The following is a 21,489-nucleotide window of genomic DNA, read 5'->3' on the forward strand; positions in this document are numbered from 1 at the left end:
CAGCTCGATCAGCTTACAGTTCAATTGTACAAGTGATTTTTTTTGAGACAACCATCATATGCAGCTATTGTACACTTCCCATTCTCATTTGGAGCAACTGCCTTGCTTTGTGCTAAGCTGTCAGCAGTTTTACCCATGATTGCTTTTTTGTCGACTCAGTGAAAAAGGAAAATAATGTCATTATTATTATGAAAACAGTTTTGATCTTGCAAATCCTCTGAAAGTATCCCAGAAAACCCTACCCTGCAGATCACACTTTGAGAACCACTAGATTAAAGAGTTTATATAAGTACAGACAAAGTATAGATGGATATACACCATACTGTTAACTATAGTGATGATCTCTGCTGAGATAAAATACCCAGTAATAAATGTAACATGAAATAATAAAAACCTATATATGAAAAACATTAAAACCCTTTTGAAAGACACAAAAATAGACCTTAACAGATGAAAAAATTCAAAATCACAAAGTCACTTCCATGTTAATTTATAAATATAAGGTAATCTAATAAATAAAAGTACTAATAAGACTTATTTCCCTTAAACTAGACAATTGAATTCAAAGTTCACATGTAAAAATAAGTAAGAATAGCCAGAAAAGCTCTGAAAAAGAAAAGCAATTTGGGAAGACTTAGACCTGCAAATTATTATGCATAACAAAAGTTCAATAATTAAAGTAGTGTGGAATTGGCTCATTAATATTCAGATCAACTAATGGAACAGGATAAAAAGATCCAAGCATAAATTTAGGAGAATTTAGAATGTAAAAAGGGGGACATAAAGTAGTAAAGATGGACTTCTAAATAAATGATGTTGGATTGGTAAGAGGTAAAATTAGATTCCTATCTCATACCATACACCAGGATAAACTCCATAAACATCAGAATTTAAATGTAAAAAATGTGACCATTAAAGTATTAGAAGAAAAAAATTGAGAATTTCTTTATAACCTTTGGGGGGGGTAAGTCTATGACTCAAAATTCAGAAGGTAAGGAAGAAAAGATTCGTAAGTCTAATTTCATAAAAGTAAAAATCTTCTATACAGCAAATAACATCAAAAAGCAGGTCAAAAGACAACTGTGATTACCCCTACAGGGAAATGAGGCAATATTTATCAAAATAACAAAGGTGCTTTACTTATGACCCAGTAACTCCAATTCTAGGAATCCATCCCCCCTCTCTTATACACACGCACACACAAAGTCATTCATTGTGTCATTATTGTTTTTAACAGCAGAAGACCAGAAACAACCAACGGTCCAGCAAAGAATATCAGACAGCTGTAAAACAGATTCCTATGCACATCTATTGTATTAGTCTTCTATTGCTGCTGTAATAAATTACCATAAACTTAGCAGCTTAAAACAACACCCATTTATTATCTCACAGTTTTGTAGGCCAGAAGTCAGTCTCAGGTTTCACCAAACTAAAATCAGGTATTGTCAGGGCTACATGGTTTTCTGGAGGCTCTGGGGAATAATCTGTTTCCAATCTCATTCAGGTTACTGGCAGAATTCAGTTCCATGCAGTTGTAGCTGTTAGCTAGTGGTTGTTCTCAGCTTCTAACAGCCACTCAAATTCCATGGCTAATGGTCCCCCCTTTCTCCATCTTCAGAGCCAGCAACAGTGAATTGCGTCCTTCTCATGCTTCAAATTTCTCTGACCTCTCCTTCCTTTCTTGTGCATCTTCTTCAACTACATCTGACTCTTCTCACTTCCTCTTCTGCCTTTAAAGGCCTATATAATTATATTGGGCTCACCTGCACAATCCAGGATAAACTCCTTATGTTAAAGTGAGTTGATTAGCAACCTTAATTCCATCTGCAAAGCCTCTTTATAGCAGTACCTAGATTAGTGTCGACTGAATAACCAGGGGACAAAAACTTTAAGGGGGACTTCTTTAGGATTTTGTCTACAAGAGATATAGAGGGATCTCCTGAATATATTGTTCAATGATAAAAGCCAGGCACAAAAGAATATTATGGTGTTATTATATAACATGCTACATTTTGTGTGAGAAAGGATAGAAAATAAGCATATATGTCTTATTACTTAGATTAGATAAAGAAACACTGGGAAGATAAGAAACTAACAAAAACATACACCTCTACCAGACAAAGGGGAACTAAAATAGTTAGACTTCTCAGTATACATACTTTTTAAAAAATGTTTGAATGATATAAATTTATTATCTATTAGAAAAATAAATGCTCTTTAAAAAGAAATTGTGTATATCAGTGTGGACTCATAGATTCTTATTTTATTCAATGGATTATAATCTTTTACTTTCACTTATTTTGATGCTCAAATTGTCACAAATTTGGCCAGTGGGAGCCCCTTTGATCTATAACTTAGAAGAGAATACTCATCTTTACAGCAAAAATTCAACTAATGAATATAGAATGAATGATGGAATTTTAAATAAAACACTATTTGGCAACCATCATAGTAATAACTGATTCAGTCAAGAACCATCAAGGGATATGAAAATTTGTGGGTGAGAGTTTAAGGAACAGAGAATATTTATACAGTCTCAAGTACCTTCCCACAAAATACTCACTAGTTACAAAGGAAAATAATAGTAACTTGGCTGGGTTTTCTGAAATACCCTTACTGACATTAAATGTAATGGGACAAACAGATATCATATACCTCCTGATATCAAACACTGAAAAAACCCAGCATCTCTTCTGTGGTATTCCATGCCAAAAATGCATAACCTGAATCTAATCATGAGGAAATATAAGACAAACTCAAATTGAGGAACATTCTACAAAACAACTGGCCTGTATTCTTTAACAACATCAGTGTCATGAAACCTAAGAAGACTGAGGAACTGCTCCAGATTAAAGGAGACTGAACAGGTATGACAACTGAATGCAACAAAAATCTTTTGCTATAAAGAGATAATATTGGGACAATTGATGAAATCTAAATAAATCTGGGTGAAGGGATACAGGATTCTTTTTTTGTGTGTGTGTGAGGAAGACCAGCCCTGAGCTAACATCTGATGCCAATCATCCTCTTTTTTTTTTGCTGAGGAAGACTGGCCTTGAGCTAACATCCGTGCCCATCTTCCTCTACTTTATATGGGACGGCGCCACAGCATGGCTTAACAAGCGGTGTGTCGGTGCACACCTGGGATCCGAACCGGCGAACCCCAGGCCGCCACAGCAGAGCACGCACACTTAACCGCTTGCGCCACCGGGCCGGCCCCCAGGATTCTTTTACTTTTCCTGCAACTTTTTAGTAACTTTGCAATTATGTCAAAATGAAAAGATGAGCAAGGAGGAGAGGGGAGGACAGAGTAGACAGAAAGGAGGGGAATGCAGAGGGGAGGAGAGGGGAAGGAGAAAGAAACAGAAATGAAACAAAAGAACTGGTCCAGGACAGTGAAAAGATTATGATGGCTAGAACAAGTTGCTGGAGAACAGTGAGAAATAAGGCAGGAGTGAAGGGGAGATTGTGCAGCCTTTTCAAATCAATCATGTATTCACTCACTCAATTTTATATTTATAGATGCTTACTATGTGTCAGGAACTGGAATACACACTTGATCATGGAAAAGAATACTAACAATATCCATTAGAAAGAATTTCTTTTAATATAGAGTTGCAAACTCTACCAGGGCACATGACTGTCTATCTAAAGTTTACATATTCCAGCTTCTTTTGCATCTATAAACAGCCACATGAGTGGTTCTGGACAATGAAATGTGAACTTAAGTGATGTGTGCCACTTGCAGGTCATGCTTGGAAGTTATGGGCTCTCCTGACCTTTCCCTACCCCTGCTGGCTGAGATGCAGATCAAGAGATTGAGACTTGAAGCAGTGACTTTGAAGGTATGTATTGAGGATGGTAGATGGAAAAAGTTCCAAAGTACTATGGAAGCAGAAAGAAAGGGGTAACTAAATGTTTCTATAGAAGAAAAGGTGTCACAGAGGAGGGAGAAGGGAACGTTTGAATTGAACATATAGAACTGAACAAAGGCACAAAAAACAATGGTATGTTTAGAGAAAAGTAAGTACTTCTACTTAAGCTGGGAAATATAGGAGAATGGCCTTTAAGATTTTTATAGTCGTGTGTATATGGGGGGATACACATACATGTATTTGATAAAATAAAAAGTAATTTAAGAGATTTGATACATGCATAAACAGACTGATGAATAAAAACAGAGAATCCAAAATTAAATCCAAATATATTTGGAATTGAGTATACTATAAAAGTGGTAATTTGAATCAGTGAAAAAGAAATGTATCATTCAATAGTGCTCAATTGATATGCTTTCAGAAATAAATCAGACCTTGATCTCTATCTTACTCTTGAGAGTAAAATAAATTCCAGATGATTAAAGATGTTTATAGGAAAAAAAAATGAAACAATAGATGTATGAGGAAGAGGCATGGTAAAACTAAAACAAATTATTTGTAATAATCATACAATTATTTGTCTAAAAATGACAAAACCTTCAGAAACATACAGAAAAAGACAGATGAATTTACATTTCTGTAATAAATAAACAAATCAACTATAAACTAAGTAACAAAACAATTCCACCTAGAATATCCTGAAAAAGGAGGGGAATATAGATATCTAAATATTTGTAAAGGCACGGGGTATTCCTGGAACACCACCAAAAAAACTGGTAACAGTGGTTATCTCTAGGAAGAAGGGCTGGGAAAGAGATTTACTTTATAATAAATATCATTTTTAAATTATCATGTTTATATGACTTTTACAATTAAAAATAAAAACTAGTTAAAAATTTTAAAAGATTATGCTGGCAAAACAGAACTGGATCAAGAATACCACTGATTCCGATTGGCAATACTGCCTGTATTAAAATAGATGGTAGGGAAGATGGTACAAACTTTCAGTTATAAAATAAATAAGTCTCGGGAATGCAATGTACAGCATGGTGACTATAGTTAATAAAACTGTATTGTGTATTTGCAAGTTACTAAGAGAGCAGATCTTACAAGTCCTCATCACAAGAAAAAAAAATTTTTGTTAACTATGTATGGTGAGGGATGTTAAGTAGACTTATTGTGGTGATCTTGTTGCAATATATACAAATATCAAATCGTTATGCAGTACACCTGAAACCAATTAATGTTATGTGTCAATTATACCTCAATTTTAAAAATTAAATAAATAAATGAAATACATCATAGGGGAGCATTAGTAGTCATTTTTGTCTTAATAAATTAATCAAATAACCAACTAACTAAATAAAAAAGATTCAACTCATGGTTTATCCGTTCCAGTTTTATCATAAGGCTTTCTTCTGTGATGTCTCAAATACTCTAATACTGACATTTTATCTCACAGCTATCCTTCTATTCAACGAAATTGTAAATCACACAGATGCACCTTATTTTCCTCCACTGGAACTTGAATATCAAAGTTGCTTTCATTAAAAATTACTTTATTCTGAATGGGTCAAAAGGCACAAAACAGATTACAATGAAAAATAAATCTCTTATCTCTGGACCCCAACTGTCTAGTTCCGCTTTATAGAAATAAGTACTGATATCAGTTTCTTGTGTATACTTTCAGATATTTTATATGTGTGTGTGTATGAGTATAGATATATTTTTGGTTTTTTAAAACTATACAAATAGGGCCGGCCCCGTGGCTTAGCGGTTAAGTGCGTGCGCTGCGATGCAGGCTGCCCGGGTTCGGATCCCGGGCGCACACAGACGCACTGCTTCTCCGGCCATGCTGAGGCCGCGTCCCACATACAGCAACTAGAGGAATGTGCAACTATGACTTACAACTATCGCTTGGGGCTTTAGGGGAAAAATAAATAAATTAAAAAAAAAAAAATTAAAAAAAAAAAAAAAAAAAAAAACTATACAAATAGTAGCTTTCTATACAGTATTATGCTCCTTGCTCTTTTTGCTTAACAAAATATCTAGGAGAATGGCTTCTTTTACTTTAGTGCTAAGCAGCATTCTATTATATGGATGTATTTAATTTATTTAACCATTTCCTTATTGATTTAGGTTGTTTTTGTTGGGGCCCAGGACAGGCCGCCTCAAGATGTTCCACAATGGCATATTGACTATTTTGAGTTAAAGTTACTTAAAAAGCAAAAAGGGCTTTCTGATCCTCCTGTCTGTTTCCTCTGAAAGCAGGAAACGAATCTCCCATGTGAAAGGTGCTCTCTCTGCATCCTTATCACTAGAGCGAGGGTATTCAAGGCCGAGAAGCCTGTGTAAACAAACCTTGCTAATTTCGTACCCCAAACCTAAGTTTCTTTGTCTTGTCCTTATATAAAAGATATATATATACTGCCCGCTTTGTTCACTCTCCGAGCATCATCTTTACGATTCTCCCGTGTGCGCATAATTAAACTGGATTTTTCTCCTGTTAATCTGGTTTTGTGTCAATTTTACTATTAGTCCAGCCACAAGAACACAAGAAAGGAAGAGAGGGGCTTTTCCCCGCCCTGACATTTTCAATCTTTTGCTACTACAAACTTCTCTTCACTTGTCCTTGTGTAAAAGATATACACTTACACAAGGACGCTTCTCTTCTTGTACGTGTCAGTGTGAACAAACGTGGTATACCTACTGAATAAATTCCTAGATGTGGAATTGCTGGGTCAAGATTTTTTTGATTTTCTTTTTAATATTTTTCAGGCTTTTAATACACCATTGGTAAAGTACCTTCTGCAAGAAGGTTATGCAAATTACCCCTCTGTTTGCAGTATTGGAAAAACTCCATATTTATATATCCTTCCAAACCAGGTAACTGATTTATTTTGAGCTTTGCCCATTGATGGACAAAGTAGAATGTCATTATTGTTTCATTTTAATTTGATTACTAAAAATTATAAACATTTATTTATGTATTTCTTAACATTTCTTTCTATGACCTGCACTTTATCACAGTCCCTGAAATACACTAGCTGTTGGATAAACGAATTGTTTTTTTTTTTAACGTTATATGCTTTGCTCATTTTTATCTTGAGGTATTGTTCTTTTCCATATAGACATGAAAAAGACTACTCTTGTAAAGCTTAAAGTGTATAAAGTGCTTAAACACTACCTGTTAATAACAGGCCCTCCATCTTCCCTACCCTTTCTGTCATAAACAATCTCATTTAATCTTTACAAAAATCCTCAGTGGTGGCTGGTATTATTTCTGTTTTACACACAAGGACACTGAGACTCATAGATTAAGTTGTCTAAGGTTTCTCAACTCTCCTTTGGAAAACAAAAGTAAGCCAGGCTATATACTACTTTCAGGATTCCGTGCCTGTGAAAAGGAAGAAACTTTTCAAAAAGCAGATCGTTTTAAAAGACTCAGATAATACTTCTAACACAGATAGCGGAAAAGCTACAAGCAATGATCTAAAAGATCTCAGAATTTGGTTTCCAAGTGAGGGGATGATTTATAATCCTGATTTATTAGTAAGGTTGACAATAAATATTTTTGAATTAGAATTCACCATTGGCAGGGATCAATCCAGGTTTGTAGGCCCTAAAGCTAAACATTTGCAGGGGAAGTGAGGAAGATAAGAGGATGAAGTGAAATGAGAGAGAGAGGGAGGAGCAAGTGGTGGCAGCAAATCTAACTGAAGCAGAGGGAACAGGGGAAGAGTGGGAGGAAATGAAGCTTAGAGAGGTAGTCGAGATCAAGATTATGTAGAGTGTTATAGGCATGGTAAAAATTCTGGGTTTTATTCTGAGTAACAATGGAAATCACCAGAGAGTTCTGAGTAGAGGAGGGACATGACCTGATTTTTGTTTTTAAATGGTTAGTATGGCTACTATGTAGAGAATTGTAACGGGAGAGAAGAGTATAAGAAGGCAGACCAATTATGAGACTACATATAGTATACTGGACTGTTGTAATGCAGTGGAGGTGGTGTTAAATGGTCAGATATTAGATATATTTTGAAGGTAATGTTGACCAGACTCCTGCCTACTTTTCCAGCCACCCCATAAAAACATGCAATACTCTAGCCAATCAAAGCTACTAGCTCAACATGCCAGGTTTTTCACTCACATGCCTTTGGATATACTCTTTCCCCTTGGCTAGATACTACCTGTCTAACTACACTCACTTGTCAAGAATTAACAAAAATATCTTTTCTTCTGTAAAGTATTCCTTCATTCTCCCTTTCTGTATTTAAACAGCACTTTGTATTATTTCTACTATAATATTTATCAAACCTGACAGTAATAATTTTTTAAATGCCTGCCTTCACTAGTAGATTATGAGCTCCTCTAGGGCTTAACTCATCCTTGTAATTACAGAGATTATTGCAAGGTATGCAACAGAGACATATAATACTATAAGAAAATGAACGATGGTAAAATATGTTCAAATGCCTTTGGGAATGTCTTTTGAATTAGAAGTACTTATATTTGTAAAATCCTAAATAGTCCTCATTTATTTTAGAATGGAAGGAAACCTCCTAAAAAGCTCCTTCCTCACCCCTACTTCTGAAAAGGGATCATATTTGTACCTTTCATGAGTAAACATTTTCAGTTTTCTGCCATTTTAGGAAGCCATCATTGATAACCAGTCAAGTCACAGAATTCAAGACACATTTGTCATTCTAAACTCTTGTAAAGGCATAAATGATTACCCCCTATGCATTAAATAAACTTATTCCTAAATATATCCACAGAAACACTGTATGATATACTTCAGACTGCTGGTCTAAAAATTATTTTTTATAACATAAAACACAGAGTATAACTTACTAAATCAGTTTCTTTTTTCCTTCTTTTCTTTCTTTCTGTTTTTGGCACCTAGTGGGAGACAGAAATACAGAAACTGTGATATAACAAAGACTAACATACTTTCTTGCTTCTTTGCAAATGCTGAGATTTTGATCAACAGGTAATAGAGTAAACAGCTCTTTATTCTTCAAGAGGAAATGTGCAGTGCTAGTGAGCAAATGTGAGAAAACTTTTAAGTTTAGTAAAACACAGTGCTCATAAAAGCAACAGAACGGAAAGATACTTTATTATTGTCTTTTTAAACCTCAGTTCTGCCCAGAAGCCATACCATAATGATTATTAATTTTAAAGATTGCTCTTTCCATATTTTGCCTTTAGAAAACTCTCCATCCCAGAGCTAAATATAAAAAGGTATCATTTGGGACATGGAAAAGCTCTTTTACATATGACATTTCCTGATAGCCATAGTATAGAATAATCTAAACCTAATCTTTTAAAATTATAAACAAAGGCAGTATATGCCTAGTAAGAATCTTCCCCTGCATAACAAAAACAGCTTAACTTAGATCTAGAACAGAAAAACTTTCAAGGATTTATTTATATCTGACTACTTCAAAAATGATTTAAGGGGGCCGGCCCGGTGGCACGGCGGTTAAATGCGTGAGCTCCGCTGCGGTGGCCTGGGGTTTGCAGGTTTGGATCCCAGGTGTGCACCGACGCACTGCTCATCAAGCCATGCTATGGCAGCGTCCCATATAAAGTAGAGGAAGATGGGCAAGGATGTTAGCCCAGGGCCAATCTTCCTCGGCAAAAAGGGGAGGATTGGCATTGGATGTTAGCTCAGGGCTGGTTTTCCTCACAAAAAAAAAAAAAAAAAAATAGATCTAAGATGGTTTGCAAATCTAAACACATATAAACTAGAATAACTTAAAATAAAATGGCACATAATTAATAAAAAGGATTAATAGTATTCCTGATATCTAATAGATACTTAATTATTTCAGCTGGGGTACCGAAAGGAAATCCATTAATAACTTTATGTGAGCCTGCTATCTCTTCTATAATACCAATTTCATATTAACAGTTATATAAAAGGGCTGAAGCAAAAATTAAATAATCAAACACCTAGTATAATTCCTAGCATTCAGTGTATAAAGGATATTATTACTGTTATATAGAGTTCCAGAAACACACATCTTCCTAAAACCTAATTCAAGGAGAAATATAATTTATGGGTCCTTACATCAGGGCCTCTAGATGATACAAGGAATCATATCTTTAACCACTTTTTCAAGGAAATTCATGTGTTGACTTCTATCAAAGCTGAGGGTATAATCTCGAAGGCACGACATTATATTTTAACTCCATGAAGAATGTATTAATATTGCATAAGGTTTAGATAATACTTATAAGAAAGAATGGAGTTTGTTGGATGTAAAGTAGTGCTAAGTTGACATGTTCACTGTTAACTTCTTTCTCAAATATCAGACGTCTGAGACTCTTTAGAAGAATTCATAACTGAATCCTTTTACAAATCAAAATATATCATATTTACCTTTGTGGGTATACAATCCAAAGTCTTGAATTCATTCATATATTCATCTAAAAACACTTTGAAAGTGTTGACCCAAACTCTGACTGGAGATTCGTTCCAATCACGCTGCTCAAGCCTCATGGTCTTTTCCAGAATCTGTTCAAATAGTGCGTAGAGGTCTTTATATCGTATGCTTTTCCCATCATCTATCTAATAAGCAATAAGAGAAGAAATATAAGGTTTTATGAAGAAATTCTTTAAACATAGAAGATTGATTCAACTTATATTGGGTACTATTGAGAATAATGATTAGGATCCTAATATACTTTCTAAAGGGCATGCCAGGCCGGCCCCGTGGCTTGGCGGTTAAGTGCGTGCTCTCCGCTGCCGGCGGCCCGGGTTCGGATCCCGGGTGCGCACCGAGGCACCACTCCTCCAGCCATGCTGAGGCCGTGTCCCACATACAGCAACTAGCGAAGGATGTGCAGCTATGACAGACAACTATGTACTGGGGCTTTGGGGGAAAAATAAATAAATAAAATCTTAAAGGGCATGCCCATGAGGTCATGTGGTATTTGTAAACTCCCACTCTACTGCAGAATGTCTGCAGAATAAAACCTGCTAAATTTTAGTAAAATACTTAACAGTTTAAACAATGTAATAATTTAAGAAAGTCCTGGGAATTTCTCCCATAAGTCTGGCTTTTTAACTATATTTAGCTATAAAAATTATTTGCATCCCTCTTATAATTATCTATCTCCCCAGAAATGAACTTTGTTTAGACAGTTCCACTCTAAAATTGAAAGAGTGAATATTTGAATCTTTGCCTAATGATACACTAGGTAACCTTTATTTTATTTTGTTTTTCCAAAGAAGAGTGTCATATCCAGAATAACACCTTATTACTTGCCAAGAAATCTACATGGAATTCTTTTTAACTTATTTAAAGGAACTTATTTAAAGGTCTGAAATCTTTATAAGAGGAAAAAAAACACTTTAAGTGACAAAAAAGTTTTATATACATTTAGAATTTATTTCTCTTTCACCTCCTCAGAATTAGAACTTGAAGTTTTTTTTTTTTTTTTTTTTAAGATTTTATTTATTTTATTTTTTCCCCCCAAAGCCCCAGTGGATAGTTGTGTGTCGTAGCTGCACATCCTTCTAGTTGCTGTATGTGGGACTCGGCCTCAGGATGAACGGAGAAGTGGTGCCTCGATGCGCACCCGGGATCCGAACCCGGGCCGCCAGCATTGCAGCGCGCGCACTTAACCGCCAAGCCACAGGGCCGGCCCAGAACTTGAAGTTTTTTGATCCAGGGTTAGAAAACCACTATTAAGCTCTGCTTCATAATACTGGCTCTTCCCATGTGGTTCAAAGTGTACTGCAGCATCCACCAAGCCTGAGCTTCTAAGCTAGGAAACGTAGGTATGAAGCAGAGAAAGAGACGAGCATGATAAGTATTGGGCAGGATTAGAAAAATATGGCCAACCTTGTCCCTACCCAAACCCAGTCATTTGCCATAGCCTAATTACTACTTTACTGTGGTCTTGAAATTCTTGCTTTCTCAGACTATGTGGTTCCTGTTTTTAAAACGCAAAAAATCTTATGAGAAAGAACAAGTAGAGGATATACAAGAAAGTTCTCCTGTTTTCTCTTTTCACAATGAATTACAGATTGAACAAAGAAAAACCAATCAAATACAAATTATTATTTTATAGAATAAATATGACAATTCACAGATACTAATAAAGATTTTATAGATCAAAGTATTATTATACACTTTAGCATCAAAAATAAATTTCCTAAAACACAATCAATATCATATGAAAGTACAAGGTAAATTTGAAAGTGATATAAACTAATACATAGAAATCAGTGAACATAAACTGCTCTAATTCCACCGAAAAAAAATATACACTAATTCCACACATATGAGAATTAGAAGCTAGAGCTAGAGCTAAAAAGATTATGAGAAGTCAAAATAGTAGAGAGCCACTAGGTGAATATTTGAATTCAATATCTTAAGAAGATGAAAATATACCCATAAGACAAAAAAAACTACTCAAGGAAATTAAAGGAAGCTATTGATCTGAGGTCAGTCAGTATGATTTTTCCTACCTAAAACAAAAATAAGGAGCCGGAAAAATCTCTAGTTGAACATGGCCTCTCTATTATCTTCTACAGCATTGCCAAATTTTTCCTATGTTGAACCAGTGAATATGTCCTAACACAGTCCAACTTACCGCCAATGCAGATGAATAAAAGCTGAAGATATTCTGCCGAAATTCTTTCAGGGCTTTTTTAAATACAACATCCACTAGTGTGTCTTTCTTGCTGTCTTCATTATCTAGGTCATTCATCTGGGGACCACAGAAAGAGTTTTTGTACACAATCAACTAATTGAAAAGAGGTGAATGTAACAGTGGACACATATTGTTTCTTCAACAATGACGGTCCTGAAATTGCAAACCACTGCTATTATGGGACCCAGGTAAAATCATAACTAGATAGCCAAAGTTTTATCACTACTAGATTATTTCTAAGATCTCTTACAACATTGTTTGATTCTATAGTTCTGCTACCAGAAAAACGACTCCAAGTGTGCAATGACAAGGCTTACCTTCAGATATGGAATATAACGTGACAGCCATAGTAAAATGGAAGTTAACAGTCAAGCCCAAAACGTTAAATCCTGTGTACCCAGTCTGACTAATGCATATCCTATTATTCGTACCTTTCTGGTAAAGAACAGACCACCTAACTTACTGAAACATATGAAACCTTGATCCCTAGGGGACATATCCTGATACACACAAGTATTCCATAGTCAAAGCTGCTCAGGGGCCTAACTCAGCACACAAAGTGTACCTTTTTCAGAAGAAATTCATCCATGCTTTTTAAATCGCTGGCACTTGCTATGATCTGAACAGAGTCATTTTGCCAATGCATAGACTCCAAAGCCACACTGCTGATCTTCACGCTTCGCTTGCGCTTTGCCTTTGGAGAAGGCTCTTTATTCTCTTTGAACTCCTTCCGGCAACTACCAGGCAATTCTGGGCTCAAAGGAGGACTTGGGTGATGTTGAGTTAATTCTACAATTCAAGACAGAGTATCCAAAAAAAAAAAAAAAATTTAGTAAAAATATGGAAATCTCCAGATTCTTCTTTTTAAGTTTAAATGCCTTTAGTGAGTCACTGAAGGAAAAATATGTAAATATCTGAAAAGCAAAGTAACACTAATGTTTGAGGTCAGGCATTTAGGCAACAAATCCGGATTGCACATTTGGACAGAAAATATATTTAAGAATTACCACATTTCAATGGGAAATGCTATCATGTCTCCCAAGAAGCTGAGGTCTGATACTGATAACCTGGATGGAAGTGTCTTATAGAACTGAAGCCTGGATCCCAAAGACCTCAGTCCCAAAGAGAAGAAAGAGGAATACACAATCACACCAGCATGTTAAATGCTGATTGTTAACCCAGTCATAACTTTATTTTGTTTGAAAGAACATCTAGCTATAAATAAGTCCAATAAACCAGTGAAGTTTGATAATTATTATTTCTTTACTAGGGTCTAAAGCCATAAATGCTTCAGTGATAATATCTGGTGTAGCCTTGCAACCTGTTTAGGGAGCCAGGTAACTCAACTGGTTCACTTCTGCTTGGGTCTCCTTAGTATTTAGCATTTTCTTATACATTTCCCAAATAACTGAATTTCTCAAAGAATTCCTGGAATGAATTAGCTTTGTATACAATATTGGAAAGCACAGCAAATTTTCTCTGCAATTGTTTACACCAGAGAACCTGGAATCTAAGTAGTCCATTACAATCTAGAACTACACTGGATTTGCCAAAGCCCTACCTGTGGCTTGATGAGAATGTTGGCCCCTTCTCATTTCACTTATCTGTTTGTTTCCCCGACATGTATTCACTTTACCCTCTGTCCAATGGTATATCCCCATTCCATTTGAAAGCTAATTCAGATAATGAAGAAAGAAGCAGCCTCCTACATGCTAAATGCCATCTCAGGAGGTGAGACAAACCCCATCCCAGAGAGACAAACCCAATCCCAGATATGGCACCAGAATAAAAATTATAAGGATATAGGATCCAAGCATATTCAAATTGGTATCAACTGATTTTAATTTCATTATATAACCTAGATATATAAGTATCTAATTATTTCATTTAGCTAAGTCAGTATCTTTCTTAAAATAAAAGAAATAATGGTTATTAAAAAAACTGTTTATAATCCTATTTCAGCATTAAAAACAATGGCTACCTTAATGAATTTCTATCCAAAGATAAATAAAAAACTACAATCTTAATTTTTATACATGTATGCTTATAAAGTATACAGACAATGAAGTCTGTAATAATATATGCTTCAACTAAAGAACTTTATGCTTCCTTCTTGGGAATTAGCAGTGGAAAATGCAAATTTTAGAATGATTACTGTAAACCAGATAAGATATATGAAATTGATCCTCTTAGTAATGTAATGGTAAGAAATTCCAAATTTTCCAAACTAAACTTATAGTATTCACTTAATTCATTATTGGTTTTATCCATATCAGTTTGCCAACTGATAGGAGCAAAGCTACAAGACACAAAAACAGGGCTCTAACTACATCTCCACCATTTTTTCCTCTGATCCACAGGTGCCTCTGTTCTGAGTCATCAATTCCTATGTAAAGTTTGATGATCTTTCCTCCTTGTCCCTTTATCTTATCCTAGATATGAGAAGTTTTGTTTACTTATTTTAATTGAGTCTGTTCTATCTTTTGATAAGAGATAATAACTTTCTTCCTAGGACATCTTTCTATTTTATTCAATACTAGTATTTCACCCACTCATTACTACATTCTCCCTTCTGAGGTACATCCCTGTTGAAGATGACTGGCATCTTTATAGAGTAATTAAAAACTCTCACAGATACTTGAGCAAAGGGCTTAGGAAGTAATCTTCTAATACTGTGATATTGGAATCCTTAGAGAGTTAGTAATTCTAGCATTTAGAAACTCCAATTTTCTCAATTGTTGGGTACTTTCAAATGTGTTATGATTGATGGCCCAAAAGTTAAAATAACAGTTACCATTATAAAGTTCCAGACATTGACATATGGCAGGTACCTAATATACAGCACAGTGGTAAAGAATGTGGACTCTGGAGTTGGACTGCCTGGCTTCAAATCTCAGCTCTGCCAATTACTATACATGTATAAAAAGCAAATAACTTCTCTGTGCCTCAGTTTTCTCATCTACCAACTGGGAATAATAATCATACCAACCTCAAAAAACTGCTGACGATCAAGTTAATATATACAACATGCTTAGTACAGTACCTTGTATGTAGTAAGCACTCAAATATTAGCTGCTATCTTATTATTATTATTTTTTGAGGGGTGTAAGGAAGATTGGCCCTGAGCTAACATCTGTTGCCAATCTTCCTCTTTTTGCTTGAGGAAGATTTTTCACTGAGCTAACACTAGTGCCAATCTTCCTCTATTTTGTATGTGGGACGCCACTACAGCATGGCTTGATGAGCAGTATGTAGGTCCGTGCCTGGGATCTGAACTCGTGAACCCTGGGACACCAAAGTGGAGTGCATGAACTTAACCAGTGGGCCAGCCTCTATCTTATTAATTTTTACTGATAATAAATATTTGTAAAGTGAATGAATGACGGCTAACCTTTTACATTTTAGAAAACTGAGGCTAACCGAAGATTCACAATGATTCTTGAAGTTGTTGTTTCACCATTTTGTGCCACATTTCCTTGGAACTTCTATTATAGGTACAATGTAATTTTACAATTATCTTTTAGTTAAGAAAGGATTTAACAATCCTGGTCTTATCTCATTAGAACATCTAGCCAATAGGACTGCCATTATGAATACTAGAGGAATAGTAAACCTTCAGAAAGAGTAAACAGAAATTACGAAGACAATCTCCACCCTTTGTCCGTTTTTACCCTCTGGAAACTGATGAGCTGGAATCATATCTGAGCCAGGAAAGAGTGCCAAAACCTCTGACTGGGTGGCAGGTTTCACTCTGGTAGTCTTCTTCTCCCCTTGTTTCCCTTTGGCCCAGAATCTCATCTTAGCTCTCTGAGGTCTATTTTTAAAAAATAAAGGTAAAAATGGAAATCAGCATGTCCCAGTAACAATATTTGTACATCACTTTAAGCTATATAAAGACCTTTCATGTGTATTAGTTCATTTAAACCTCACACTTAAGTTTAATTATATTTAATCTTCAATTTATCATCCAGACATCTGGAAGGCAGACAGTTTCCTCATCTTGAACTTAGAAATAAGACCCAGAGATGTTAAATAATTCCCTAAAATAAAACAGCTACAAAGCAATGGAAATGGAGTCCAACTCAGGTTTTCTGATTTCTGAACTGATATCTTTTCATTCTTGTCCTCCTTTCAGCTTGGATTTAGTATATGACAACTTAAGCACAAAGAAAATACTTATAAAGAAATCACTGATATCCCATCACTCTAAAACACATTCGTTTACATTTTTTTTGTCAATTTCCTTCCAGTCTTTATCCATAAGCATGCCCATTTTTACATCACTGCCATCATGATGCAGATACAATTTTAAACCTTTCCACTCACCATTATATAACAAAGGTTTTAATGTCACTATTGTATTTTCATGAGTTATCAATAATATTAATTAACAAAGCCACCACTTATTTGTGTTATCTTGCTCCAGTTGCAAGTGCTTATATAGGATTACCTTATTTAATTATAACAAGTTTACTTTCAAACTACTATAACCATTTTACAGGTGAGAAACTGGAGGCTTAAACATTAGGTAACTTTCCCAAGGTTACACAGCCGGTGAGTGACAAAGTTGAGAATCACACCTACTATGCATATTATCTCACTCTTAGTGCTTATATACTTTCTCATCACATAAATCAAGGAAATACCTTGAGATAGTAACAACAGCTCACATTTACTGACCATGTATCATGTATCCTAACTCCGTACTAGGAGGCTTATTTGTACATTAATTTGTTTGTTCCTTTGCGTGTTCATTTAGTCAATCAAAAAAAATCTGAGCATCTACTAGGAGCCAGGCACTATGCCTCACTTGATATGCCTAATTTTCACAACTATCATGATAAATAGGTATTATTATCCTTACTCTACACATGAGCAAACTGAGGCTCAGATGGCTGAGAGAGCTGGCATTTAAAATCAGGTCTATCTGGTTTTGAAGCCCGTGTTCTTTTTTCCTTCGTTCTTTTTTTTTTTAAACTTATACATCCATAGAGTATAAAGAGAATTGTCTTACAAGGCTTATTAAAATGACAGCATGCTTCTACCATTCTCATTCCTTTTCTGCTCCCTGGAGGCAACTCTTTTGAATTGATTTAATTGATTCTTTTAATATTTACAATACTTACATTGCTACATACTTGTGACCACAGTTAATGAATAAGCATATTCTACCACTCTTGTTCTACACCCTCCACAAACACTGATGTCCCCCCAGTAGAATCATATAGTAGTTTTAGTTAGATCAATATATAGTATTTTCTTTTAGTAATATTCACTATTTATTTTTATTTGTAAATAATATTCACAACTGAGGCATGTGCATAACCTATCTGTTTTCTAGAGTTAACAAATGTTTTGTTTTACATTTGCTCACTTTTCTACATACAATTCACCTCCAAGTGTTTCCCCATTTGTATATATTTCCTTTCAACATGTTCAATTATAGGTACTCCATCAGTTTCATGTTCTTGAAGAAATCTCTCCCCACATGAAATCTCTCCCCAAACCTTATAACTTGCTCCAATCTGGCGTAGTTTCCCTCAGTGATTGCTGTACAATCATTTGAAAAGCTACTTTCACCATCATAATGGAGATTCCTTTTGTCTTCACTGTTTTATAATGACACGTCTTTTGGTATGGGTCTATTTTCACCCATGTTTGGCACTCAATCTAGAAATTCATGTCCTTCAGTTCTGTGAAATTTACTTGAATTACTTTATTAATGATTTGCTCTTCTCCATTTTTTTTGTTCTGTCTTCCAGAGATCCTATTAGTGGGTCACTGGATTTCCTGAACCACTCCTTTAATTTTCTTATCTTTTCTTGTCTTTTCCATCTCTTTATCTTTTTGCTCAACTTTCTGAGATGTCTTCAACTTTCTTTATAACTCTTCTGATTTGTTTCTTTATGCTATCATATTTTTAATTTTCAAAAGCTCTTTATGAATGTTTCTTTCTTATGCATTCTGTTTGGTTTCATGGATGCAGTTATATTTACCTACAAAGAAGGTCTGTTGATAGTTGTATTTGACTGTCTTGAAATTTCCTTTCCTCTGCATAGTTTATTTCTTCCAAGTTGTATTTTACCCATTAGTCTTAGTTTCTTTCATATAAAATGATTCCTCAAATGTGTTATCAAAAGCCGGGTAAAAAAAAAGCTGTTTGGAAGCTCTAATGTGCATTGATGGGACTTCCAAACCATGGTCTTCCTTGTACAGTTATCTGGCTGCTCCATTTTGTATGGAGAGCCTTTGATGCCAATATCTCTAGCTCTTTCCTAGAGGGTTGGACAAGAGCCCCAAAGACTCTTCAAACCATCTGCTTAGAGGGCATGTGAAATGTGGAAGCTGAGTAAAGGAAAAAAGCTGGGGGATCTTAATATTCAGTACATAAACATTCATTAAATGCTCCTGTTCCAAATATGTACCCCAGTCCTCAACTGTCTCTGGTATCCTCCAAGTGCAGAGATGTTCTGTTTTATCCTTTCCAGAGAATGAATCTCCTATTTTCTGCTAGGATTGGGGAAGGTCAGTCAGCTGGATGTTCTTTCTTAGCTTTACCCAGTTGATTTAGAATTCAGCTTTCTCCTGTCTATTAAGACATTTAAAATTTGTCTATTTACTTTTTGGGTTCCACAATTTTATTATTGTTGTCTCCTGTTGTTTTGTTGCTGTTGTTTTGTCCTGTATAGGTTTTGTCATTTTGGCAATTTTGGTGGAAGGAGTGGAAATTATATTGATATATTCAATCTGCTATCTCTAGCTGCATGTTCTTCCAACTATGTTATATCTTGTTTCCCAAAATTTGATCTCCCAGCATAATCTGCTCTGGATTTGGGTTACTTTGGATTATGCCTCTACAGTCATTGAGAAAGTGGTCTTTAATACGGTTATGAACCATACAGATTTCAATGTGATCTTCAAGTGTTCAGTGAGGGCCCAACTGCCTTGTATAACACAATAAGGCACAAAGATATTTACTTGCCAAATAAAAATTCCCATATACTCTTCTAAAGAGAACAGAATTATTTCCTGAAAGTCTTTTCCAGTCCCATTTGTAAAACACTTAACTTAGAACAGAATCCAAGTCCAAAGCTGGAAAATATTTTCAATCTCATCTGGTCTAATCTCTTTTCTTTTACAACAAAAAAATCACAAGTCACAGAATGATTTTAAAGACTTTGCCCAAATCACACTGCTAAACATATAGAAAGATAAAGCTCATTACATATATATATATATCTGAACTATATTATGTGCCTGTCACACAGTAGGTACTTAATATTTGTTGAAAAATAGATAAATTTCAAAACTAGCTATTCTATCAATTATGCTTTTAAAAAGAGGTTCAGTATTTAACTATAGTCAATTAGTAATAAAATTACATTACCCCTATTAACTCTAAGTGTATACTTTATACCTTATATCCAAATCTGAAGCCTTCTGTCTCACTGCCAACTTTGTAATCTCTCCTTGAGACATAGTCTTATGAAGTTTTGTTTCTTCCTCAATTGAAGAAAATCGCTGTGATGTCTGTAATAATCACATATGTGAAAAACTGTAAAACCAAGTAACTATATCATAGCACTGTAATTAAAACTCAGGTTACAGAATTATTTGAGAATTACACCTATTAAAAATATACAAAAATACATATTATTCAGAGACTCATTGAAATAAAAGAACCTACTAAAAACTCTATTTAAATTTCCTAGAGTAATCTGAAGTAAAGAGAATTGGGTCAATGAAAATGCTGAATAGGACCTACCAGCTCATGTTTTCAGCCAATTTAACAAAGAATATCATGTAGAAAGGTAAGAAAAAAGTCAAAACCATCTAAAGATAAAGACAAAAGATCCAGGATCCGATAAATCTAGGAAGCTAAGTATAGTCTTTCATACCTCCTTTTATTTGTCCCTAAAAGGTGATGATTATTTTTATGGCTTAACTTGCAATTATAGATTCTTAGTACACAAGGATTTAAAAGAGCTAGAACACAGGAAGATAAGAAAAACCAAGGGACCAAAGAAGAAAAGATCATTATCACCACTAATTGTCTAAATTATAAACAACTTATATGGCTATCAAACTGGGACCTGAATTTGAATTGTCAATTCTTGTTCCATTTGTTTATAATGTGCCCCTTTACAGACAATCCAAATTAGAGGAGAGAATTTCTTGTTACCTATTCAAGTCATTTCTTAATATTTTGTTTTTCTATAGTTATAATATCTTTTCCTTAGCCTTTTCATCTGCTTGACTATGGCCTTATCAACAGAAATAGAAAATATCTTGAGTTGTTAAAATTTAAAGAACAGACTTCTCCTGGCGAAGATGGAGTAACAGGGACTTTTTTAATCCTTTTACCCAAAACAACCAAAAACAAAAACCCAGACAACATAATATGAAACAGCAGTTATCAGGATGATGGACAGTTATCCCTGAGAGATGGGAAACAAAGGAAGTGAGTCCTATATCTGCCCCAGCTTAGTGCCTTGAAACAGTTTCCAGGCTGTGACACAGAGAAGGGGAATCCAGGTGAACCTCGGCAGACTCTCTGAGTTGTACACATGAAGCTGAAAGCACAGAGAGACCAAAGTGACTAGAGACCAAAAGACAGAGTACTGGAGAGGAGAGAGACACACAAAGAAAGAACTTTGGAGATCTTCAGAGGGTCCCCATTGAGTATTTAGCTGTGTACTAATCAATACCTCTGTGTCAGACAACTACCCAAGATTAAGGAAAGGACCACTGGAAAGGATTAAAGGTAGTGCCCACACTCACAAAAGGTCGGTGGTAGTGCCTATGCCCAAGAGTCAGGTATGTCACTTTATGATTCCCAGGGCACTGGGAAAGTACACAGAGGATTTTGCCTCAACAGACAAGAATAATGAGCCCTAGACTAAGTACTGCTCGGTTTGAACTTAACAAATCTTTATTTTATTTA

General features: G+C 35.2%; 1 protein-coding gene across 16 annotated transcripts in view; it reads right to left on the bottom strand.

The window, feature by feature from the left end:
• Window positions 1-21,489, bottom strand: part of MYO9A (myosin IXA) — a 273,318-nt gene that overhangs the window by 45,730 nt on the left and 206,099 nt on the right. For all 16 annotated transcript variants that reach the window (XM_087428635.1, XM_087428628.1, XM_014780883.2 and 13 more), the window contains 6 exons: window positions 19,963-20,075; window positions 16,217-16,359; window positions 13,111-13,334; window positions 12,486-12,602; window positions 10,264-10,452; window positions 8,730-8,777 (listed from right to left, as the gene is read on the bottom strand). In XM_087428635.1, the coding sequence (XP_087284761.1) occupies window positions 8,730-8,777; window positions 10,264-10,452; window positions 12,486-12,602; window positions 13,111-13,334; window positions 16,217-16,359; window positions 19,963-20,075 (834 nt within the window). The remainder of the gene's footprint in view (window positions 1-8,729; window positions 8,778-10,263; window positions 10,453-12,485; window positions 12,603-13,110; window positions 13,335-16,216; window positions 16,360-19,962; window positions 20,076-21,489) is intronic.

The sequence above is a fragment of the Ceratotherium simum genome, chromosome 3, assembly GCF_057802395.1.
Source record: "Ceratotherium simum simum isolate JZ-2026a chromosome 3, ASM5780239v1, whole genome shotgun sequence".
Lineage (NCBI taxonomy): Eukaryota > Metazoa > Chordata > Mammalia > Perissodactyla > Rhinocerotidae > Ceratotherium > Ceratotherium simum.